General features: G+C 49.7%; 1 protein-coding gene across 1 annotated transcript in view; it reads left to right on the top strand.

Moving 5' to 3' along the window:
• Nucleotides 1-25,434, top strand: part of LOC149349505 (cell adhesion molecule Dscam1-like) — a 522,475-nt gene that overhangs the window by 460,733 nt on the left and 36,308 nt on the right. The window contains exons 12-13 of the mRNA XM_089578475.1: nucleotides 12,153-12,326; nucleotides 18,620-18,767. Coding sequence (XP_089434601.1) covers nucleotides 12,153-12,326; nucleotides 18,620-18,767 — 322 coding nt within the window. The remainder of the gene's footprint in view (nucleotides 1-12,152; nucleotides 12,327-18,619; nucleotides 18,768-25,434) is intronic.

The following is a 25,434-nucleotide window of genomic DNA, read 5'->3' as shown; positions in this document are numbered from 1 at the left end:
TGGACGTTTGGCGCACTCGTACGCTCTATTATCCCCTGTTTAAATTCATTTGGAATCACACGGATCCTTCGCTGCGACCGCCGGCGTCATACATAACGTCCTCGATGATGGTCCTGGGGCTTGAGCATCAATCACGCGCCGGATCAAGCGGACAATGAACGCTCGCCGAAAGAGCGCGTCGCCTGCCCCGCGGAGAGCTGCGCGCTGTCTAAAGCGCACGCCGCTTCTCGGTGCCGTGCGCGCTGCGGTCGCGATTGCGAGCGCCCTCCCCCTCCGCTCACGACCTCGATTGCTTCGCTGGCTGTTGTCGTGCAAAGTGCACGAGCATGCATGGCGTGACTCGAACAGTTTAGTCCCACCTATCACGCTAATGAACCGAGCCGTTGTGCGACACTCGTGAATTATTAATTGCGGGAGACAATCTCCCTTCCTAATTTTACGCTCCCCGTCGAGCTTTACTTTCTTTCGAGGCCCCTTCTTTCGTTTATTTCCTACTTTCTGTCGTTTGCTTCGTCCCTGTCATTTGTTTCTTCTTCCCCTGCGCTGCTTTTTTCCCCCTTCTTTTCCCTTAGGCTACGGCCTTTGTTCTTCCCTTCTTTTTTCAACTCCCTGTGTTTTATTCATACGTCTGGCCACGGTCCCGAAATCTTTCCCCATTTTGTTCCCTGCTTCTGGCAGCGCTATGCGCCGGTACAAAAAGAAGGGGAGCAGGGTGGAAGTATAGCAGCAGAGAAAGCAGCGAGTTTTCTCCCGGGGTTCAGGCGGCCATTCTCCCCCTTTCGTTTTATGTCTTAATTGATTTCGTGTAATTACAACCGTCTTCCCCGGTTTGTTATTGCATCCCAAGTGATCGCCAAAAAGGGCGTAGCAAGGGGCATTAAGGTCCTGTTTTAATTAAGCCTTTATCGGCGCCGAGAACCGCGCACGTCCTCTTCGCTGCGGGAGGACGGCTTCGGCGTACGTGCACGCGTCAGGCTGAAAGAGGGGAGAGGCGCGGAAAGAAGTTGGTCTACAGAGCCCGGGAAATAATTCACCGCGAGCGGACTTTCGCCTACATTTTTTTCTTTCGTCGATAAGCACGATCGGGGGTCGAATCTGAGATGCCGGTCACGCGTTCGACAGCTGCACGGAGTCTCTACGGCAGCGCTACGCTGTTTGGGCCCCGCGTTTCCTCCCTTTGCGACGGGGTTGGCTCGGTCGATCACCGCCGCAGGCGGCGTCCGGGATCCTAGCGTGTTGTTCGTGACTAAACTTTCGCGCAGCCGGAAGGGTGCGCTGCTGTCCAGTGGCTGCCAGCGATCTCATTCATTGGCGCTCACCGAACACATACCCTTGGAGCTCAAGCCGAGGAAAAACTGCCAATTTCATGGCGCATTGCTCTGTGCCTTTACTTCCTTCCCGAAAAGTGATCGCCTCTTGTTGGAAACAGTCGCATGAGAACGCATTGCAGCTTGACCACACTTGATGACAGCAGTTCATCTATACAGCGTTCCTTTCTAGTTCATTGTTTTCGTTTTAGTTTGATTTTCGGCGAGGCTTTTCTCGTGTTAATTTCTGATAAGATTTCTGGCTGCGTTCCTGTGCCTTACCAGAGTAACGCCACTTTTAGTTACTCTATTAATTTCCGGATAACCCCAGTATTGCTCGTATTTCTTTCCGTTGTTGCCTCACAGAATAGCCACGTCAGTTTCCCGGTGTCTAGTATCGCGTTGTACCTCTTTAGTTTGCTTCTCGTCCGCGCTCGTACTCAATTCTTATTCTTGATCCCTTACCTGGATCTCTTCTAAATAATTTCGTGTTCTTCGCTTTCCTTTGCCTTCTCGATGATGCGGGAAGAGCCACCGCTGACTCTGCATCCTCTGCCTTCTTTTCTCTGCTCGGCGGAAAGGAAAGATCTTCCGCGTCTTCTCTTTCTTCCTACCGGTTCTAGCCTGTGGGCCGGCAGCCCATTTGGAGGTCGGCAAGCTGATTACTCTGGAGAACAAAGTTGTTCGTCGCCGACGACGACCAGAGAGATCCGACCTCACATTTTCCTGCCTGGAATGCACGAAAGAACTCTATATGTCTCGCCCCTTCTTCTAGTATCGCTGAAAGCGTCTACAAGATACAGCGTTGCTGCTGTATATGGAAAGATGTACAAATCACAACGAGGCTGCTAGTTTGCAAACAGCAGCGCAGCTAGATACGCCCACATGAACGAGGGAAAGGGTAGGAGCGCAACCAGAAGCGCTGACGTTGTTTCAATGCCATAAACTGAGTTTTTTATGCGCCACGATGGTGGCAAACAAGTAGTGAAACTGGGATTGCGTAGCAACCTGTGGAGCGAGAGTCTCCCCACACTGTCTCACTCACGTGGACAGCAGTGCGCAAAAAGAAACAGTTCTTTTTCGGTCAGATGATTGTAAGCCGTACTGAGGCACTTCTCTGAGAAGTTTGAAATCTCGTTTGCTTCTATTATCGCTGTCATTCACACCGCACGAAAAACATAGTTCGCGACAACAAAACACAGTTGTTAGCCTGCCATTGGAGAGTTTTTAGCTTTGTGAAAAGTCGCGCTTTTAGATGGCCAAAAAGAGAAGGAACAGGAATATTTCGTGACTGGAGCACCGAAATGGGGATGCAGGGAGCCTATTAAACAAAATAAAATTATTAAATTACATAATAATTCATCAAGAACCTTATATAGTCCAAGAAGAACAGCGCGAAATAGACAAGGACTAAAGGAAGATACACACAGACAGGCGCTGACTTGCAACGAAAGGTTTATTGCTCGGAACGTGGAAATATCGTTGTCAACAAAAGAATTAGAATTTCTATCTGCAGGGAAGTAACGCTGCTGTATCAATTTGGTTTTCGTGTGCATGGGCAGGTGTGTATCACCCCTATATTTTCTTTTTGTTGTTTGGAGCCTGTTCTATTTATTTCCGCGTTTCGAGCAATAAACCTTTAGTTGCAAGTCAGCGCCTGTCCATAGAGTAATATAGAAGTAAAGAGCGGACACTCCCGTAGGCCCCAGCGGCCGACTTTTGTGCATAGCGCACCTAGCGGACCCGGGGAAACGCACTGGCCTCAGAGATGATAGATGCTAACAGGAATCTTGGAGGCTCTACTTTCATTGCGTCTTGTGCGTTCTCCACTCTCGCGGAGGAGGCGGTGTCACATTGCCCAGCTGAGCAGCCGGCCACCAGCGTGACGATTACGGAGCACGCAACGATTATCCAGGTTTCGACGTGCAACGCTCGTCGAAAGCATTTGGCTTTGATCGCTTGCCTGGACGCCGCGGCGAACACGTCACCCACAAGCCGCAAAGGCGTTATGCCACGCATCGCGTGCGCTTGGCGAGAGCGGCAGTGAACCCAAGGTAGATGTACTATGGTAGCGTAGGCTGCATAGAAGCCCATACGTTCAAAACATGGCGGCTTGTGGTGCGCAGCCAGCGCCGTCTTCGAAATGCGTGGACAACTAAAAAGTGACGTCATAATTAAAACAAAAACGCGACGTCAAAGTCACGTGTTTTAGTGAAGTCACATTTGTGACGTCAGCGTCACGTGCTGCTTGGCGGGAAAAATAAACTGCTGAACGCCGCGACGCTTCAGCGCGACACCCGACACGAGAACGAAGAAAGAAGACACGACGAGTGCCGACCACCAACGCTATTTTTAGGTAGTCAGTTCTCGTTGTGCCTTTTTCCTTCGTCCTCGCCTCAGGTGTCGCGCTGAATGTCGCAGGTGTAGCGCTGAAGCGATGAAATGTGACGCCGCCAGACAGGTTATCGCTCGCACATCGTGCAACCGCACACCTCTTTTTTGCGTACGGGGGCCCCATGGCTACAGACGATGCCCTTTTGGGGCAAAAGCGACAGAACCGCACCCAACCGAACGAAACTACACAGAAGCGCTGGCAAAAGGGAAAAGCGGAAACTGTACACGAACGATGCACACCAAGAACTCGGGCAACAAGCAACGAGGAAAAAGTAGGGCTAGCAGAATCGAGTTTCAAACAAAAGCAAGCAGAATGGTCAAAAGATATGACCAGGGTATTACATCAGAGCATCGTCAACCTTGGCATCGTCCCGCTGCCATTGTCGCTGCTCTGAGCGAACGCTGTCATAAAATGTTTTACAAAGCAAGCGCTATACTTTCTAACAAAATGCACACAACTAAAAAATTTCAAAACGGAATCACTGCAATTGTTTTTGAATGCTTTTGAAACACAAAATATGTCCTAATTATTTTCCTCTTCTAGTCATGTTTGTCCACTCATTTCATTTTGGCGCTTTAGTTCCACCACTAATTTGATGTCGCTAGCACTTGGTTCTGGACCGCATTCAAGCCCCGGCTTCGCGACCTATTTCAATTGACCTTGGTGAACCTACTACGTGCATTCTGTCAGGGTGACAATGAGCGCATCAGTCACTCCGCAGAAGGAAGCCAAGACATGCCAAGACCATACTCTTTTTCTTTTTTTTTTTTATTTGCACGTTCGGTGCCATCTGGTGGAAACGGGGAAGCGCCAAACTCGGCCGCGAAAGGGCCCGAGTGTCCGCTCTTTACTTTTATGTTACTCTATGGCCTGTCTGTGTGTATCTTCCTTTAGTCCTTGTCTATTTCGCGCTGTTCTTCTTGAACATGGCATACCAACTCGCTCAAGCATCAGTTCTAACGAGCTTATTTAGTCACCATCACGAAAATTTGGCTTTCACCAGATATTTCAAGCCATGAAATTGTACCACCAAATTGCTGAGTAATTCGGAAAGATGGAGGTTCCTGTGGCGGTGGCATGGCTCTAATGATAAAGAAAAGCTTTCCGTTGGTTACGCACCCATATGTGTCAGACGCGTCCTTTGCAAACTTCTATGCAACGATGCTACGTTGGTTGTCTTTATAAAGACCCCCCTTCGGGACAGGAAGGACACCTACATAGCTATGCTTTCAACTCTAGAATCATTCTCACTGGTGAGTTTCGGGCGTGGATGGGATAACCATGCGCCACAAATCATCTTCAGAAGTTCATTTTCACGTAATGTGGACCTTCCAGCCTCACCAAATGATTCTAGAATCGACACGTAAGCAAGGGTCAGCAAATAATATCATTGATCTTGCACTAATTAGTGATCATTTCCCAGTACACCAAGCACAGACAAAACTTATTGAAGACATCTCTGACTACAAATTACCGCCGTGCTTGTTACCTCTCGACTGCTCAATAAAAGCGCGATGTGGCATAGCTACTACGCTGCACTCTGAAAAGGTTGATGATGCCAGCATATTAACCGACCTCGCGGACGAATTTGAAGCGTTCACTGAAATGGGCTCCGACCCTTCAGTCGATATGAACACAGTTTGGCTTCATTTTTGGATTATGCTTTCCTTCTGTCTAACTTATGTTCCGTCGAAAAACGAGTGGGCACAAAGAAACAGCCCATGGGTAATCCGAGATGGCATCCACGCATAACGTCATGTGGAAAGGATACGTAATTCTATCAAAAATCATGGCGCATGCCCACTAAAATTGCCAACTAGCGTGCGCAAAATTCCTCAAGTCATCCAACCAGGCCAAGGAACGCTATTTTCATGCAATGCTGCCTAACTTTCTGATGAATAGCCCGCATAGGTTCTGGAACAATTTCCGCCCTTATAAAACTGCGTTATCTGACATGTCCCCTGGCGAAAAAGCAAATAGTGCTAACGCGCAAATAATATTTTTTTCACTCGAATTTCACGAAATATTAGAGTAGTCTCCGCAACTTCTGCAGCACTCGAACATCACGCATCCAGCCTTTAATGGTCACGTGACCTTGTGGCGTCATCAAAACTTGCCCACCGGGCAGGTGGTACTTCAATACAACTGCTACCTGCCCACTATGGCACTTCACATCATGCGATTTCGCGCCTTGCGTTAGTCACAAAAAAAGCTGATTGGTTGAGAGGGCGAGCACGTCCTTAAGTCACGGGCCCACGGCGCGATAATTCAAATCTGAAAAACAAGCGGGGAGCGCGAAACAGGAAAACGGCGAGACAAGCAGTTTGTAACAGGTTTTCGGCGGACTCACTCAGCGCATGATTATGCGCCGGAAAAAAAAAAAAGATACGGTGACAATGACAACTTTGTGTATGGGATGACAGAACTGACACAGACACATGAACAAGTAGGTGAATCAAGGTGACTCTTAAGGTGACTTAAGCGTCTACATAACTTTTCTGGCTGACCACGCCGTGCTTTTTCCGTGATGCGGCTTCTAATGCTATCACCTTAAAAGATCATCTTGGAATAAGTGGTTTGCACAGCTTTCCGCGCGGCAAAGCGCAGCGACTATGATGAGGTTTTCATTCGCCGGTGCATGGCAAGTCTCACATTTCGGGCCACGTGCCTTTGACAGCCTTCCCTTTGCAGTTGCTGCATTGCAACCCTTTATCGGCCGCGCCATCCATCATCAGTCGGAAGCGAGCGGGGCGCCCTTTTGGAGATCGGCACATGTGCGGAAGCGAAATTGCCCGATGTGTTTTACCTCGTTAACGTTGATCGCGTTAAGTATTCCGTCTCGCAGAAAAGCCGGCGTCGTCGTCATCGGCCGTGAGCAAAAAATCCCCATGAAAGGAAAGAACTAACAAAATTGAGCTGGAAATAAAACTCAGTTAGCTTGGTAATCGAACCAGCGCCTTCTTCAGATTGCAAGACAAGCAGGAAGAGGGAAGGCAGGGGTGTTAACCAGAGGGGTGTCCCTGTTGGCTACCCTGCACTGGGGGAGAGGAATGAGGAGATTTAAAGGGAAAGGGAGAAGGGGCGAGGAGCAAAGTCACGACTTGTCACTCAAGCCAAGTCGCTTTCAGGAATGGCCTCGCAGGCCTTGATCGGCAGTCGACTGGTGTTGATGATCAGAGGATATTATACTCTATTAAAATGCGAGGATCGAGGTGGTCCAGAGCAAAACGCAGCGTATGTCTTTTGGTCGCAGAAGGGCTGTCGGCCATCCCATTAATTCATATGGAGGTTTTTCGCTGATTAACTCAACTGAAGTCTGAAGGCCTGCAGTGTTTTGCAGTTTTTTTTTTCTTCAACTGTGTACCAGAATGAAAACATCGTTAACTGCACTGTGCTCAAGGCTGGTTTCTTCTCCGCTGCTGTAACCTGTAGCTAACTCTTTACACATGACCTCATAAGTTTTAAAACTGCACTTTCTAAAACAAATCAATATTCATTTCCTGCCTCTCTTTGAGTGGTTACTATTACACAACAAACAATTGGACAGTCCTGCAGTTGTTTTTTTTTTCTTTGAAACTTTGATTTAACACAAATAAAAAACACGTGATGGGTAGCATCAACCTTCTTTTTTTACTTACTGAAGACTATCTTTCATACCAACGTGCGGAAATGTCATCGCCATCATCACCTACATACCAGACTGTTAGCATCTAACGTGCCGAGAGTTTGTTAATTAAATGGCTCAACTTGCACTTTTGTTAGCCCCAAGACGCGGGTTCATTCCCAGCCGCGGCGGCAGTGTTTCGATGGAGTGGAAACGCGAAAGTATGCTGTGAGAGTTCAGCACACGTTAGAGAACCCGAGGTTGTCGAAATTAATTTGGAGCCCTCCGTTACGGTACATCTTTCTCTTTTCCTTCTCTCACTCCTTCTTTCATATACCTTTTCCCTCATGGCGCCGTTGAGGTGTCCACCGAGAAGCAAGACAGTTGTTGCACCCTTCCTTTCCCAATTACCGATTATTATTATTCACTTTTTCACAGCTGCCGTGTGCACCGCAAGTCTGATGCAGGCATTTCTATGCGGACCCCGTCAGACCCCATCGGTAAAACCTGTTATTGGGGGTCTGACGTGAAGAATTTCGAGTGCTCTAATGCAGAAAATGATAACACCACACTGACAGCCCGTCACGGCTGCCGCAACGGCTAAAGTAGGCAGGCGCGTCTTTATCAGACACAAAACCGGAGCCAGACTTTGCACCGTATCATGTCAGGGTCCTCTGGAGGTTTTTTCTCGCAGTCAGAGTACTGAGATAGACAGGACGTCTTTTAACTTCTCATCATCATCATCAGCCTGACTACGCCCACTGCATCTTCCACATGTTTTCAGTTAACCCGGTCCTAGGTTAGCTGCGCCCACCCTATCCCCCAAATTTCTTGATATCATCCGCCCCCCCCCCCCCCTAACTTTCTGCCACCCCCTGCTACCCTTGTTCTCTCTCGGAATCGAGTCCGTTACTCTTAAGGACTAGTGGTTATCTTGCCTTCGCATTACATTTCCATTTCTTCCTCTTGATTTCGACTAAAATATTATTAACCCACGTTTGTTCCCTGACCCCTGAAATCTCCCCTGAAATTTCTACGGGAAAACAAATCTAAACGCATGCTGAAAATTCCAGCGAAAAACAAACGTGATAGCGTTAATCAGTTCATGCCCATATATGCATAACTGACCATTCTTGACTTTACATTCACAGATCCCTGGGAGTCCTCGTATACGACTCCTGGCGAAGTGGTGCAGCGGTTAAGCGATGCGCCACTGCACTGCGATGACAGGTGCTGCTATCGGTGGGGCCTGTGAGACCCAGGCTGCTCTCCCCGAGCAACCTCTCGCGACCAATCATAAATTTAACTGCCACCTGCCAAGGTTGTCAATTTTCTCAATGTCCGGTGGGCAGGTTGTGATGACGCCACATGGTCACGTGACCTAGGTAGCCCACCTAAGTTGCCAGTTGCTCCGGCCGCTCCGGCTGCGAGGCTTCAAACGGTCGCCAACGCCGACGCCGCCAACGCCTCCGAAGCCGGACAATTTTTCCGACAAGGGGGTACTAAGGCTCTCGCGTTAAAAAAGTCCAATTCACACTGTCCCATTCTCGTCATCATCATTATCAGCCTGACTACGTCCATTGCAGGGCAAAGACTTCTATGTCTCTCCAATTGACCGTGCCCTTTGCCAGCTGCGGCCACCGCATCCACGCAAACTTCTTAACCTCACCCGCCCACCTAACTTTCTGTCGCCCCCTGCTACGCTTGCCTTCCCTTAGAATCCACTTCATTATACCCTTAAGGACCAGCGGTTATCTTGCCTTTGCATTACATGCCCATACCATGCCCATTTGTTCCTTTTCATTTCGACTAGAATGTCGTTAACCCGCGTTTGATCCCTTACCCACTCGGCCCTCTTACTGTCTGTTAACGTCACACCTATCATTTTCATTTCCATAGCTCGCTGTACTAAAAATTTACTGAAGCTCGCTTTACTAAATCTTTACTAAAAGTGACATTTTTAGTAAATCTGTTCTGCATTTTATTTCTTTTACTTTAAAAGTATGGCCCCTTCTTGCCGAAATGTAATCTGGTGAAAATAAATATTTGTCGCAATCAATACCGATTTCACAATGAAAAATGACAGAGAAGAACTTATGCCTGAGTAGGTATCTGCGCTTCTGAAGTGTGTCCAATCCAATCCTAACGAATCCTTCCCTGATGAGGCACTGATATTCGTGGTGCACTTGTTCGAAACAAAACGGAGAGCGAAATTTTGAACCTTTTCTGATTTATCAACACTAGTTTTACATTTAGGGTCTCATACAGTACACGTGCACTCTTGTAAAGGCCCTATATGCCTTTTGTAGTAGTAAATAGCAATTCTTAAGCTTTTAAAGGGAAACACTTGGCATTTCTGCGCAGAAAGCACAAAGCACCACATGCTTTTGCAGTTATGCAGTTAAAATACCGGTGCCAAAACAGTTCGCTGGGTAAATAGACTCCAAGATATTTGCATTCAGTGACAAACAATAAAACAGAACCAAATTCATAGGTTAGCTCTCCCCGTTTGTAGGCACGATTACGACGCCCACGAATCGACCTTTTCTGGGGACTGCAGCGGCGCCTGAAATAGGCCGGCCTCCACACTGCCGGCTTCGCAGCAGCTGTCTCCGACGCAGACTGTGTCCGTTCCTTGCCGTTTCCGTCGGCCTTATGCGCACCCGCTCGTTCTAAGACTGCGTACCTAAATATAGCCCGCAATCCTGTAAGCCGCTTTCCCGCCGGCACCCGCTGTCTTTCGAGACAGGCTGGCGGTGGCGGCCTCTCGCGTCCTGAAGGCAAGCCGCGCCGCTGTGCCGATCATTCCCGCGGACATCGGTAACCATTTTCCCAAGCTCCCAAAACCGGTACAGACGCGCGCGCTAAGAGGCGTGAGGCAGCGAAGGAAAGGAATAGGCAGCAAGTGAACTAATTAGCACCATAACAGAGAGAGTCGCAATACAGCGGTGTTACTCAGGTCCGAGAAGAGCTGCTCAGTGATCGTTACTTCGCTTCCTTGGCGTCTGCAAAAAGGACATTTCTGTCGCAGTTTTCCTGCATCAAGGATGCTGCGCACACAGCTTTTACTTTCGTTAGTGGCAACGAAATGTGACGCAGCAGTATTCAAACTATCTCGCGAAAATACGAAAAAAATCTAGGCGTCGATTCAGTATTGAGGCAAGGATGCGCAATAAATGTACAGGCAGTACTATCTCCAACAATATTTTCATTGTCCGGGATTTTTGCATATGCGTCTTCGTAGAAATGCAGTTACCCCGCGGCCTCCAGTACTTCTGTGCAGGGCTCAATTAGGGACGCAAAGAATGAGCAGCCGTGGTACGAGCGCCGGACAGCCTAATATGACCTTATATAGGGTCACCGCTTTGTATATGGCGTTTTACCGCTCATGCACCACTGTGGCGCATTACCTCGTTGATTTTTACTCGCTGCTGGTCAACCCTCTCGGCCACTCGCAGGAGAATGCTGCGGTAGCTTTCAAAAGGCATGTGCAGGCATGTGCGGCTACAAAGACATTTTTTTTTTCGAATAAAGACGCAGTGGACGTGCTATGTCTCCCTGAGGCTCAAGTTAACACCAAAGTGTAGTTCTTTAACGCTTACTTCAACATAGATGGCGGGGGGTCGCACGAGCATGTTGAACCCAACAAGGCCATTGACTGTGCTGCAGTGCATACCATTACGGGGATGAAGGTAGACGGGGACATGTCACACACTTCGCAAGGGGTCATCAAGGAGCTTCTGAGCTCAGTAGCAATGGCAACGACGCCACGCGCAGTTTTGCGCTTGGTGGACGACTTGGGAATTTTGTTGTATTCGTGGGCCACAGCCAGTGGTTTGGGGACATATGATGCCGATAAATAGCGATCTGAACAAAACAACTACAAAGAATGGCTTAGCCCATGTAAATCACGATGTGATAAGGAAAATGTGTAAAATACGAAACTAACTTAAAGCGATCACGATTTTCACATATGCGTGCTCTCTGCTCTGAAGAGTAGCATAATGCATAAAATTTAATAATGCATGATGCGGGTGGTGCAGCAGTTACTACACTGTTCCTCCATAAAAGGTTCATCGAAGGGCACAGTAGCAAAGAACAATGCAATTAAGGATGAGCTGCCCACCATAGCTGCACCGAGCGAAGCGAAGAAGCTGGGAATGCACAATTTTTTTAATGCATATCTGGATGATTTGGCATAAGAAACGCTCAAAGTCCTCTTGCCATATGGTGTCACCAACAGTAACACGGCGTCGTCATGCCGTTTCTTCTTTTTCCGCGGCCAACAAAACACTTTTCGCAGAAAGTTTGTCATTTCTCCCGGAGCACTAATTCCAACCTAAACAGCGCTGTCAGCCGTGTCTACCCGTATCCTATAGTAAAATTCACGCACAGATGTTCACGTGTTCAATGTCACTTCAACAGAACCCCGCAAAACAAATGTAGTCAATTTTATAACTTATTTATTTAGCCCCCATCCCCCCTCTCGATCCTTGAACGTTTGGTGTTGAAACAAACTTTTCTGACTGAAGCGTCCACCACACGGTGCTTGCGGCCAGCTTGCAAACAGTGACACGACCTCGCATGATGCTTCTCTGCTGTATGCTCTGGTCAGTTTGTCCTTGCGGCCGCAGCGATAGAGAAGTTTATCATCTGCAAATTGGCGTTCATGATCGATGCACCCGGCGATTTTTGCTAAAATTGCCTGTGAGTCCATCTGAAATAAGCCAGCGTTTGTATTAGGCACGGAGAAACGATACACCGGCGTAGTGTTCGCCCTATACAGACGACTGTCTGGCAGAGTCCTGAAGCGATATGTCAGCCGTGTTATTGTCTCCTTTCGCAGGCGGCGAGCTGCGGGAGTTTCACAGCATCGTGAGCAGCCCCCACATCCACGTGCTGGAAAACGGTTCGCTGACCATCGTATCGGTGCTCAGCGAGGACAGGGGTCGATATCTGTGCGAGGCTTCCAACGGCGTCGGTCCCGCCATCAGCACCACTGTCACGCTGACTGTCAACAGTGAGTAGCGCTCTGCTTCCTTTTTTGAAAATGCAATACCTTCGTTTGCCTCGTTCATTCCTCTGATCGTATTTGTTTATACCATTTGCACCGGGTCCACGGTAGCACCGACCCGTGGACATATAGCCAATGTTAAGCAGGATAAAGTAGCCTCTGAGGGCACCACTGCAGGTCACTAACTTTTTCATTGCCCAGAAGCTCATTATTTCCTAAAAAAGTGTAACAGGCTGAAGCACCATGCGCGTTAGGCGTCGCAAAAACAAGTAACGTCCTCTGCTCGTCACCGCTTCGGCTTCATTGCACATCGCTCCGAGGAGATTTCTACAGTGGGCTAATTAAGTGCTCCTCATCTGATGAAAGACATAGTGAGAGCAGTGGTATCCTTTTGTTTAGTTAATTTTTTTTTTTTTTGCTTTTGCCTCGAGAGCATTGAGCGGTAGAATTAGCCACAAAAACGAAAAACAGCCACGAGAAGCTGCACTTTTCTTCGTTTCCGCAGAGGCTGCACTATTATCTCAGCAGACAACTTTTTGCGCCACGTCCTTCAAGTGCTGCTTAGGAGCAGCCATCGCTTCTTTTGTGTATTCCGTTATCCAACTGTATTCCGTTATCCAACCGCATGACTGCAGGCATGAAAAAATTTAACACTGTGAATGCTCAAGTTGATAATTTCAAGTTCATTTGTCTGCAAAAACGTTTAACCGGGGGCGCACAAAGTGAAGACTGTCAAACTTGGATGCATGGCGATCGTTTCATTGTCCGAACTGTCGGTGATCTGAGGAGAAAAACTACCGCTGAAATTTTCGCTACTATATCGCACCGTTCAGGCAAGACCCCGACATTAAAAGCTGCAGGTGCTTGAGCGCACGGTTTCAACGCACTGTGCGTAAATGTTTTATCGATAAATGGTACACGTATGGTCACGTAGGAACCTATAATACAAAGTTCACTCTGCGTAACCTGTCCTCTAAACTTGCGTCAAGGCTGTCGTGACACGAATCAATCTGTTAAGCAGTATTTACACCAGCCCAGAAAAAAAAAATAACATCGCTTATGTTAAAGCCTTCTGCACTCATTTTCGCTCAGTGCACGCAATTACAAGCACAAACAGACGGCTGTTTGCATCGAGTAAAGTCAAGAACATGGGTCGCCCCGCGTTCGGCTCCCAAGCTCAAGCTTCTGTAAAGCGTGCTCCTCCTCAAGCACACTCTAATTGCGGAAAAGACCCAATCTCGCGAGTACGCCCCCGTCGATAAACAAGCGTTCCGTCCAGACACGAAACAAAGCAATGGGCAAAGACAGCCGACTTGATTTGCTTTCACGCTCACTCGCTGAACGCGCGCCCCTTGATTACCTTTGCTTGGCAGCGGCTGCGTTCCTGGCATGACAACGATGTTTTGCACCGCTATTTCGCGCTGCTAAATCAATCATGACGCATGGCAGACACCAGCCCACCGATGTGTTTCGGTTTCGCTGGTAAGTGAAGGACTTACTTTTCTGTCGCTTACAGATTTTAGTTACTTGTTTACCTTCAGGTAGAACGCAGCATCCAGATTTTAGCTGAACAACGCGAAATATCGACTCTTACAAGGCCAGGTCGGCGATCGGTTAGGACACGTTCAATGAATGGTTTTTCGTGGCAAAAAAAAAGAGAAAGAAGGGAAAGGTGAGGCACACTAAATAGCGCTGGTACGCTTGCCACTGTGGAGGGGATCGACTTCATTGCTGTTGTCTTTTACGCTGCTCTTTTGCAGAGCTGCCTTAAAATTTATTGAATAATTTAGCCATGCTGCAGAGCTTGTCATTATCGCGGTTATAAAGCCATGACAACTGCACACTGAAGCGAATCCGAGCGGTTGTGTCAGTCTGTATCGCGCAGCGTACGCAAGGCGCGCGCAAGCGGTCACAGCCCAATCCACACCGTCCTTGTTCTCGGCAGGCGTCACCGCAAAGCATTGTTGAATCAGGCGTGACAAGCTCGCACCTCGCGCAAGTCGTCCCGCGAGGCAAGAGGAATTCGAAAGCGGTTTCCCAAGCGTGCACAGCTTATTCAACGACGGGGACCAAGCAGGCGAAGACTCGCTGTGAGCGCGGCGTAGAGGGAGAGGGGGCGCGCTGGGAAGCGGGTCGCCGTCGCGGAGCGCGTCACGCAGTGGAGCAGACCGACTCCGAGGAGGGCTCCCATGAAACCCGAACTGCTTCGGTTGCAATGGATGCTGTCAGAGCTGGAGGGAGGGGGCTGCGAAGGAGAGGAATAGTGTTCTCTGGCCCCGAGACTCCATAAATCACGACCAATGACGGAAGCGGCTTGCCCCAGCCGAAAGAAAAATGATGGCTCCCCTCCACATTTTCTCCATTCATCCCCTTTGAAACGCAAACGCAGCCCAACCTGCGCCTCCCTCGCCCGTGGTTCTTCCGTTCACCTGTTCTCCTCTATTGGTCGGCGTATGGGGAGCCAATATAGCGTATAAAAGAAGAACGTGCGCCCGCGACGATCGCGTTCATAAATTCCGTGCGCGCACTTCTCAACTTCGACGCGACGCTCACGCAAATTGCGTTATGCTCTCGCGATGTACGGCCACAACGACCAGGCCAACCAGCGCGCGGATAGAGCGTGGCTGCGTGCTTTTGTGCGCGAGGTACGCCGAGTGGCGCGCTCAACCTGCTCCGTTTTTGTTCGCAAAATTAGTCGCTGTTATTAGCCAGCCACGGGAGCGGGCGCATCAGATTGTTTAAAAAAATAGAAATCGTAGTGCCTGCGCGCTTTAACTCAAGGGTGAGATTGTACTTTCCGCGATAAAGGATGGGCGCACTTCAGGCAAAGCTTATCAAAAAGCCAGGGGAGCATGTTGTTGTAAATGGATATGAAGTTTTTTTTTTTTTTTTTAAAGCTCCTTGCTGGGGTGGCAGCCGCTCGTTCCCGGCGTCTCCTCAATCTACCCATGAGAAGATTCATAGCCTGCCTTTCACTCTTGTTATTTTAGAGTACGCGGAATACTCGCCTACCACCCTCATCTGCAAAGAACATTGTGATAAAATTGAATGTAAAAAGTTGGTCTTCGAACCACTTTTCTTCCTTAGCTGTGCGCCAAGATGTGGCATATGCATGTTTTTCACACAAAAATTACCTTTTAAAGGTACGCCGCTTGTTCGGTGGTGTGTCAGACGCACGAAATAAACCTTTTAATTGCTAAGGCCTTCTTTCAAGCGCGCAGAGAGGGTATTTAAAGATTCAGGCAGTTATTTTGGGGCTCAGTAGATCTCCACTGTCATGGGAAAAAAACAGCAAGATAGCATGTTTAATAACAGGACGGACTAAGACCCGCAAAGTCAATTGATGAAGGCGAAAGCGTCTCCAGTACATGGCCAACAGTGGAGATCAACCCATAAACAGTACAAGGGAGATGTAAACAGTTAAGAAGAAAAACTTTTCACCTTCCCTGCAGCCGTCTTGGATACGGTCAGACACGACGATCGCGATTTCGCGCTGCATAAACGCATGCACACAAATACAGAACAACGTCCGCACACACGCGCGCAAAAAAAAAAAACCCGACCGCGACGCGCTTTTTATGTCTACCCACAGGATGGAAATACAGGACTACCTCAGCGAGATTGTCCGGGACCTCGTTATGGACAGATATCTATAAAGAATGGGCCACCGAATATGACTGGGGGAAAATAAAGAAGCGAAAACGGCGGAGAGGGGGTAAGAGAAGGGCAGGAACACGTTCGCGCGAGATCTCCTCTTAGTGGCGGAGCCGTCCGAAGAACGGAACGGACAGCGCAGTCATCCCCTGAGCAAGACTCGTAAAACTCGCGTAAAAACGCGCCCGCCTCGCGCCAGGGAAAACGATTCACTTCTCGGACAGCGGCGGCGTCATAAAGACGGCCACCATCGCGATGGGGTGGAGACGTCGCGGCCACCGCAGCAGCAGCAGCTGAAGGAAACGCAGCGGCCGAGGTGCGCGCTGCGACCGGCAGCGGCCGGGGGAAAAAAGAGGCCGCTCGGCACAATGACGACGTATCCGCGCGATTAAGGTTTTTAAGAGGCTTCGCGCGCGATGCCGTCGCTGGCCATTTTTACGGCCGGCCGCCGCGCGAAATGAAAACCCACAGCGGCCTCGGCCGTCTTTCACAAGCGGTGGAAGAAAATCGGGGAGGAAGCGCAGCTTGGCTTTTCTTCTTACTGCGGTTGTTTCTGTCAGGAAAGTGAAAGAGGGGCGGAAAGGGGAAAGAAATGATCGACATCCAGAGACCGGCTTCTTTGGCCGCGTCGCGCGCGACGCGTTTAATCGAAATCACGCCTCTTGTAACAACGCCCCAAGGATAACAGAAAAGCGAAAGCAGGGATATCGAGGCCGTACGGGAAGATGACCAGGACGATGTCCTTTCTTCCTTTTACACACGGAGGCCATTAAAATCGTGACGGCCAGGAGGGGCAAAAAAAATGGCGACGCAAGAAGAGAGTTGCGCGAAATCTAGGGTTGCTGCACCGTTGGCAACGAAGGCGTAAATCGCCCTCGACACAAACACCACCTCGTCGTCACGGAAAAGCGTTCGGCCGCTGGGAGAGGTAGTACATCCATAAAATGGAGCCTTGTGCCAACTAGCCGGTGACCGCTGGGACTAGGAGTTCGGGGAAACATCAGCCGGGAGATGTTGGACGCAAGCCGTGCGCGCGGCCCGGCGGTTGTCCGAAACTACACGACGGGCTTCGAAAGACCGCGACCCTCTTTCGAGGCAAAAAGTGGGCACCCTGCGGTGACCCAAAAAGGACGCAAGCTTCCTGGCATGTAGCCGCAGTCAAGTTTGCGCAAGACTAAAGATGGGTGGCAATGCAGCGCATGTAGTACGTGCTTAGTTACCGGCCTTCGCAGAGCATCTGTTGCAAGGCATCCCACTGCGCATTTCGCCTTTCGCTCTCGTACGCTTAAGGGCAGAGGAACGCATTCACGAAGCTGTTGCACACGAGGTTGATCAGGGACCGAACAGAGCGCACATAACAATAGCCACCGGAAGCCAGCCTCAACGCGTCTCAATGGCGTTGTACAAGGCAGAACACATGCGCCTACCAATAAGTCCGATGTTACGGAACGGGGATGTGCGAACTGCTTCTTAAATCTGGCCCCGAAGTTGGCGGTCACATTAAATTTTATTCAAGTGACTTTACCAGACCTCAGGGTCCTGGGTAGTACTCAACAGTCGGTCCAAAGCGATACCAGCTGCAAGCACTACTGACCTTCTTAGGAAGTGGCAACAACAACAAAAAAAATTGCAACTTCGTGACCTGTAGTGACTGGTCTAACATATTATCTTCTTTCCTCACACTTCTTTCAGTTAACACAAGTGGCGTGGTGTATGTGATTTCTTCAGTGCATATTCATAACACCCCTTACTCGACCTACCATTATAGTTCATCTCTTCGTACGCAACCGTGTATGTAAGCAGGGTCGAGGTCGTACAGAGTGGTTTTCTTTTTTTGTGTGTGTATGTGTGCGTATGAAAAAAAAAAGTACTTTATGTGAAAGATGCTACGCCTTTTGTTTTTTCTTTTCCCTGCTCTTAAAGTCATTCATCTTCGTAGTTCGTTATGTCCCTTTATGAAACTTGCGAAAGAAAGCTCCAAGAATTCCTTAATTAATTAAACGCCTTTCGATAAGCACTATGGGAGAAATACAATTTATATCTGATGGCTTGTTATAACATTTGCTGCCAGTAATAATAAATATTGAGTTACGAGCTTGCTCCAAGCGTTTGGTACGCGCATTTTCGAAGTCCGTTTGACGAGTGATGGTCAAAAGAGGCGAGGCATGCGGAGTAGGTTAATTAATCTTGACAATTTTAGGCCAATATGTGTCGTAAGGCCTGCACAACCTTCTTTTTCTCCTAACCCTCGTTTCTGAGGAAAGCGCAACAACTACACATACTGCAGCATACAATTCGCCGCGGTGTCTCAGTGTTTCGGACGCTTGGCTACTGAGCCGGTAGACCTGGTTTCAATTCCGGCCGCGGCGGCCGTGTCTCGATGCAGACGAAGCACACAATGGTGCCCATGTGCAGTGCGACGTCTGCGAACGGTAAAGGACCCCAGGTGGTCTAAATTTAATCCGGAGCCCTCCACTACGGCGTCCCTCATAGCCCGTGTGTCGCTTCAGGACTTTCAGCTCCACAATTAGCATGGATTTCACAGCTTGAGAACACTAGTTTGATTTTTGTCGCTATTAGTGACAATTCGAGCACGTCTGCCAGAGGGGCTGTGAGGGGCTGACCGGCGCATTTGTGGTTTGCAGACAGTCCGCACGTGTCCGGCATGTCCAGGGTTCTCCAGGCACGCAGGGGCGCCGAGGTCACCATCCAGTGTCACGTGACCGGCGACGAACCAATCAGCATCTCCTGGGGACGAGACGGCTCGCCCCTGGCTCCTTTCCAAATCACCAAGTACGCCGATTTCCTGCTCTTTTTTTTTTTCGTTTTGGCGTGTGCGTGCGTGTGTGTGTGCGTGTGTGTGTGTGGGGGGGGGGGGGGGGGGGGGTGCATTGGACCGTAACACTCTGGTACGAAAAACGAAGGACAAAAAGAAAGACAATGCCGGGTAAGGGTTTCTTCTTTTTCTTCCTTCTCCCGAAGAATCTTCTTCTTCTTCCACTTCAGCCAAAAAGTTGGCCCTCGCTTTGGAAGCCATTCTTGCAGAATTATCTAAGCACCTAAAAAGTCGCTCAGCGGCGGCGAATGCTTCTTATCGTCCAATTCTGCAGTGTCCCCGTCGTCGTCTCTCCTTAGCGCGCTTTCTCTCTCTCGTAGGTTCTTTTTTTTTTTTAGTTACCTCGAGCCATCATTTTCTCTGCCCACATTCTTCTCGGCACGCTCGCTACTCCCACTTAACCTGTGCCCTGATGCTCTGCCCGGCGCCGGCGTATGGCCGGGGCCGCTTTATTGCCGAGCACGTCCTATTTTTCTCCCGTCGTATCTGGGCTAAACTGTTGACGTTTTCTGCTCTTCTGCGCGGGTAATTACCGGCACTCTCTCCTCTTCTTCATCACTCCACCCTGTGTCCACGCCCCGCTGCGGAGTTTGGCTCCTGCTCTGCAAACAGCTGTCCGTCCTCCGGCCTCGCCTGGTATTTCTGCGCTTTTTTCTCGCCCACCCGTCGCTGGCTTCATTTTTTCGCCTTGGTCCGCCTCCCGCTCGCTCTGCAACCCCGCCCCCTTCCAGGAGAATGAAATGTGGCCTGCCTTATGGACCGGCTGAGGGTCAAACTGGAGGTGCGACGGGATAAGGGTCGTGCAGGCGTGGACAGTCGTTCACTCCGGCTCCTCCATATTCACGTGCCACAAAGAGTAGAGCAGAGAGGGGGATATGTTCTGGCTGAAGGCTCTTCTGAGTTCTTCCAAAAATCGACGACCGTGCACATTGAGTGGAAGAAGCACCCGATTTCTTCATTTTTTCCCCCCTGTCTTTTTTTCCCCTGTTTCTGCAGCGAGCAGTCAGGTGAATTTATTTATCATCGAGAAGTCGATTTTTAGCCTTCGTTACATCAATGTACCTCAAGTTTTCAGAATACATGCAATCATTGTTCGGCATCACAGGCCATTGGAAAGGGCGGCAGGGAAAGCTGTGTCGACGGCTCCACGCTGTGCGTCCGTACACTTGTTGAGCGAAACCTTTGTTTTCTGTGGGTGGACGACTGGCAGACCAGAGCCACGCAGCCGTTTCCGACTGAGCGAGTATCGAACTAGCACTTCAACAGCAAAGGTGTTCTCCGGCTGGTGCAGTTAGGCACTATCACCGACGTATCACGTGCCACGCGTTCCGGTATAGAATTCTGCACATTGCTACTCATGGACGGCTGAAAAATCAAGCGCCTCGGGACAGCTTTGAAGCCTATAGTCATAACTATGAGGAACAGAGGGACCGTGACCCGCCAGAGGGCGTCACACATGCGCCTATTTAGCTGCCCAAGTCTCGTTCGTGAGGACCATGTAATTGCAGAAAATGAGCGGAAAATGTGCGAGTAGAGGAGCGTGGTGACCACTTTTTGGGCCGAGATGGAAGCTCAAAGGAAAGAAATGGCACAGGAAACACTTGCAATTGCCGCGCGGCGCTCAGTGGCCATACACGCGGCGTTGGCTCCGTGGCTATGGTCTCTTCCTGTAATGAACGTTACATTCACGGCGGCCGCGTTTCAGTAGTTTCTAAAGGCAGTTAATGCACAGCCCATCCCTCCAGTCCGCCTCGTGACCAGCATGTACCATGCCAGAATTCACTGAGTGGCATTGAGTCAGCATCAGCTGCGGGAGCTCTAGTAGCAACTGGCAACCAATTCCCGGTGGAGTTGTGACTTCTTTCGAGCGTTGTCTTTGTTCCTGTGAACATATGCTTTCGATTCACGCTCATGATTATGCAAGCGTCTAGTAAGTGATAACTTCCCGATCGCTTCATTCCACACGTTTCTTTTTTTTTTTTTTGCTGCTCCAAATTCACAAGCATCGTACAATACCGAACATCTACATTTAAGAGTACAGACGCTGAAGATGAAGCCTCTTTCATCTGGCATTCATTAGAAAGGGTCTGCTAAATATACTGACTAAACTGCTAAATGGTTATGCACAACTCTTCCCACGACCACTACCCTCTTTTTTTTCTGTCAGTGTTAAGTTGTCGTACTGCGCCTTTGGGAAATTTAAGTGGGTGTAAGTAAAATACGCCGAAGTGGTGCGGCGAATTCTCCGCTTGTTGTTAGATTGGTATGACTGACTGCAGTTCGCTTTTAAAAAAAAAACAGTCGCCGATTCGACCGCGCTCCCGTTCCCGTTGTACAGTGAGATCCCGCGGTTAACCGGTACAGCAGGGCTCGTGAGGCTTTCCTCCATCCCCGGGGGTGGTTTTTCTACGCACGGTTCGGTTCCAGCCAACAGAGTAGGCGGTGCGCAGCGTTTTGCGGGCACGTTCTCCGTTCTTCATGCGCAGCTCTCGCTCGAGCCATCTACGGTGTTCAGCCAGTGCAGATCTCCCTCAGGATCTGCACGCCTGCCGCCCACCACCGCCAAGTCTTTCTGGAGGAAAAGAAAAAGTCAGTAAGGCGCGACATTGATCTCACAGGCAGCGCTGGCGGTCAGGCGAAAGAGGCCGTGAAATATGTGGGTGGTAAGGAGGGGAAGAAGGGCTGCTGCGAACCGCGCACAGACGCTGGCACAATACAACAAGGCATGGGCAGAAAACGGAGAATCGGAAAAAGAAGCACGCAGGTCGCCGCTATAGGTCTTCTGTTATAGCTCAGGAAAGGAAGCAAGCACAACGAGAGGAAAAGAAAACGGAGAGGGCAATGCGTCGTCGGAGCCGAATCGCGTTTGTATTTTGTCCGCGGCAGCAGCCGAGGAGGCCGAGGGGGACGCGAAAAGCAGAAACTGCGGGCGGACACGGACGACAACGGCAAAGAACGAAAAACTGTATTGTTTGGGCCCAAAGGCTTCGTCGTAGCCGGGGCCGCCACGATAAGGCGCGGCCGGCCTGCCCCTCGGGGGAGAGTGTCGCGCGGCGCGGGAGCGCAGGGCAGCGAAGCCGCGTAAAATATGACCCGATCGCTTTTCCCGCTTTCCCTTTTCTTAACCCCGTCCTTGTTAGGTTCGACCCCCGTTTTTGCCTTCTCTCTTTGCTGTCACTGTCTCGATGTTCCAGCCTCTTGCGCGCGGCTATGTATAGGACGCAGCGTATATACGAAAGAAGAGCTTCCATAAAATTGCTCCAGCCAGCCTCCCGTGGTTCCCCGAGCGCCGACAACAATGCCATGCTTGCCGGGTCGGCGCGACGCTTCTTCCGGAGCCAGTGGAAGACGAGGGGCAGCGGAATCGATGCTGGCGGCATCCGCGGAAGCGCCGCCGAGATGCAGGAAGCCTCGCCGCCGCCGCCCAGGTGTCCCGGCACCGTCACGTCTTTCTCAGTGCCAGCCACCCACCGCGCGGGAAAAAAACATAACAATGTTCGTACCTGCTACGCGCGCAGATTTTGCGCCGATGTTTCCGATTTTTTTTCTTCTTTTTCTGCTGTAAGTATTATTTGTTTCCGCGAGCCTATTTTGAGTACGGGATATCGTGTTCTGCAAATCCCTTTTCCCCGCTGCCAGGAGTCTATAAGGTCGCGGCCGTAACTCCAGGTACCGCTTACGTAGGAACAAACTTGAAAGTTAATACCCCCTACTGGATGTGTACACTATCGCGTGGAGTACTTATCGCTTTTGTTGTACATTAACCCCTTAATGAGCCTTGTAATGTAAATATAGTTGGATACAACTCAAGAACTAAGCGGATTTTCCCCGTCAAAAGACCTCCACATAGCTTCGGCCGATTCTCGTGAACCTGCCTGCGTAACAATGCAGACAGCAGTGTGACAGTGGAGGAGGAGACCATCCCCTTTCATCTGCTACTCCCTGCATAGTTACGCTAGTGGGCTCATGAGAATCTGCCGACACCATTGACTGGAATGGGGTGCTAAGACGACGAGAAAAGCCGCTTCATTTTGCGTTGTATCCGACTATAGGCAATTTCAATTCGCAAATTTCTCTTACAGTGTGGCCGCCGCGGTGGCTCAGTGGCTCGGCTGCTGGCCCGAAAGACGTGGGTTCGATCCCGGCCGCGGCGGCTGAATTTCTTTGGAGGAGAAATTCGAGGCCCGTGTGCTGTGCGATGTCAGTGCACGTTAAAGAACCCCAGGTGGTCGAAATTTCCGGAGCCCTCCACTACGGCGTCCCTCGTAGCTTTAGTCGCTTTGGGACGTTAAACCCCATAAACCAACCATCTTACAGTGTGCTTCACCTAGTACGTATTTCTTTGTTTCAGGAGAATTAAGCATCGCAAATAAGGTGCTTTTTTATGCCAACTAGGCAACTAAAAAAATCAGGGGGGCACTTAAGCTCCACCTTCAAGGTTTTTTACGCGCCAGCGTTAATGGCTCCCCTGAGCGGCCTCTCTTCAAACGTATTCACTCTTCTTCGCTCATATTCAGACATTTTTCACAATTATCACAACAGTTTCCACATTCTTGCCTTTGAACTCTTCCACACTGCACTGTACGCCCATAATGTTAGTATCCCACTAATTAGCACGTCTCTAGTTCACTCCACTAATTACCATATTACGAAGCTTCAGATTAAGCCAACACCACCCACAAACCACCCCCTCTCCCCTTGTACCTCAGCAAAGTCAACGTATACACGTGGCATAGTCGGTAGCGTGCCTGGCTGTTGACTCAAGACCTACGGGTTTTAATCTGGCCTAAAGTTTATATAAACCTTTCTTTCGGGAAAATCAGCTGCCTTATAACGCTAAGTTGTTTAAGAGATGCTCCTGCGTTTAATATTCTCATTGCACGCATAGACTGCATACTATTATTTTTCCTCTGAACGGGAGCCTCACTGTTTCAACGTGAGAGTCCATGAGGGAGCTTGCTGCCACGTTCTCCGCAGTTTTTATGCAGACAGATGGCGCCAACAGTAATCTGATTTCTAGCGTCGTATACATCTTGTAAACAGAGCATGTATCCGCAACGCCTCAGTTGTTTATATGACAGTTCTGAATGTTTGATATTACCACTTTCTGCAACTGTTGCACTTTGTACGCAGTTTGTACATGCGTGTAAAAGAAATGCTCATTCGTGTTTTCCAATGGAAAACTAAATTTGTTTCTTGAGGCCTGGGTCTAATAATTAGGAGGGCAAATATTTTTTTTTTAATCGAAGCAATGATGAGCCTGAAGGAATTAATCAAAATTTCAGTTTCAGTAAGTTGCTTCCTACTTGAAACATAAGTGACCAGCGCTAAAGACACGGGGACAAGGGAACGCACAAGGCAGGATGGAGTCGTGGATTTCGGTTTTCAGCACCTGTTGAGTTTCCTTTTCGTTGGCTGTCAGCACCGTGGCTGCCACGTGGTTCGGTGTTGTTGGCTTAATTGTTCTGCGTTCCCGTCCTGTCTTGTGTGTTCTCTTGTCCGCGTCTTTTTTTTTTTTCGCTCATCGCTTATGTTTAATGGAAGCATTAACCCTTCATGTTTGATTATGTTGTTGTTTGGTGTTTTTCTTTAATGCATAATACTGACCCACTGCTGCAGACGGGACAAAAAACCGACGCAGCTTACGCGCCATGAGGCTTCATCAGATGGTGCACGTGACCACGTGCGGGCGAAGCAGTGCGCAGAACCGATGGACGCCCTGGCTTCCACATCAACGCATTATCGAAGACATACGCCGGGCTTAGGGAACTGTCGCGTCGTATCATCGCATCCGGCGGAAAAAGCTTCATCCCCGAGTGAAATCCGAACCCCTCTCCGCGAAAACAGGGCGGCTTCGTTTGCCGATGGCTCAAACGATCCGACCTTCGCCGCAGCCTGCCGCGCTGCGTACGAGTGCAGGAATTATTGGTTTTAAAACATGAATTCTTCTCTAGTCACCAGGAGCAAAAAAGTATTTGAAACCGAAACTAACTGCGGTTTTCTACCCTCGACGTACGCCGCTGACGACACATGTGCTTCCGATTCGGTGGGCGAGCTCGAGCGCGACAATATAGGAAGGAAAAACCTTAGGAGAAGCGGTTACGTCACATTTTTTGAAGCTGGCTCCCTCCTACACACCCCCCCCCCCCCCCCCCCCCCCCCGGTCGCCTCTCACTGCGCTTGCGTATGCGCAGCAGAAAATGTAGCAGACGACGCCGTGCTGCACCGTCGGCCAGACTCCCAGTAGTCCTTGCGAAAGCGCGTGACTTCAGGCACACTTTCTGGCGTGCATCTCGGATAGCGAGGGCCTCTCCTGAGTTTCCCTTCCTCCATGGGCGCGGCCTTTTTCTGCCCGGATCCACTTGGACAGTTAAATGGGTTTCCGCCGCCCTTTCAACTGTTGCACGTGCAGGAACTTAAAAATACAAAGCGTACCTTCAGGTCAACAGTGGACGTCATGATAGAGGCAAGAATGTTGAAAGAGGAAAATAAAAGGGATTTGCTCGCTTACGTAAGACGAAAGAGAAGCGCTGAAGAATGGGATCACGAAGCAGGCGGGCAATCGGAGAACACCTCCACCGTACGGGAGGGCGCTGCAAGGAAGAAAGAGATTGCTGCTTTCCT

This window comes from Amblyomma mixtum, chromosome 3, assembly GCF_055824585.1.
Source record: "Amblyomma mixtum isolate Tamu chromosome 3, ASM5582458v1, whole genome shotgun sequence".
NCBI lineage: Eukaryota > Metazoa > Arthropoda > Arachnida > Ixodida > Ixodidae > Amblyomma > Amblyomma mixtum.
Note: the sequence above shows the minus strand (reverse complement) of the source record. Positions and strands in the feature narration are given on the sequence as shown.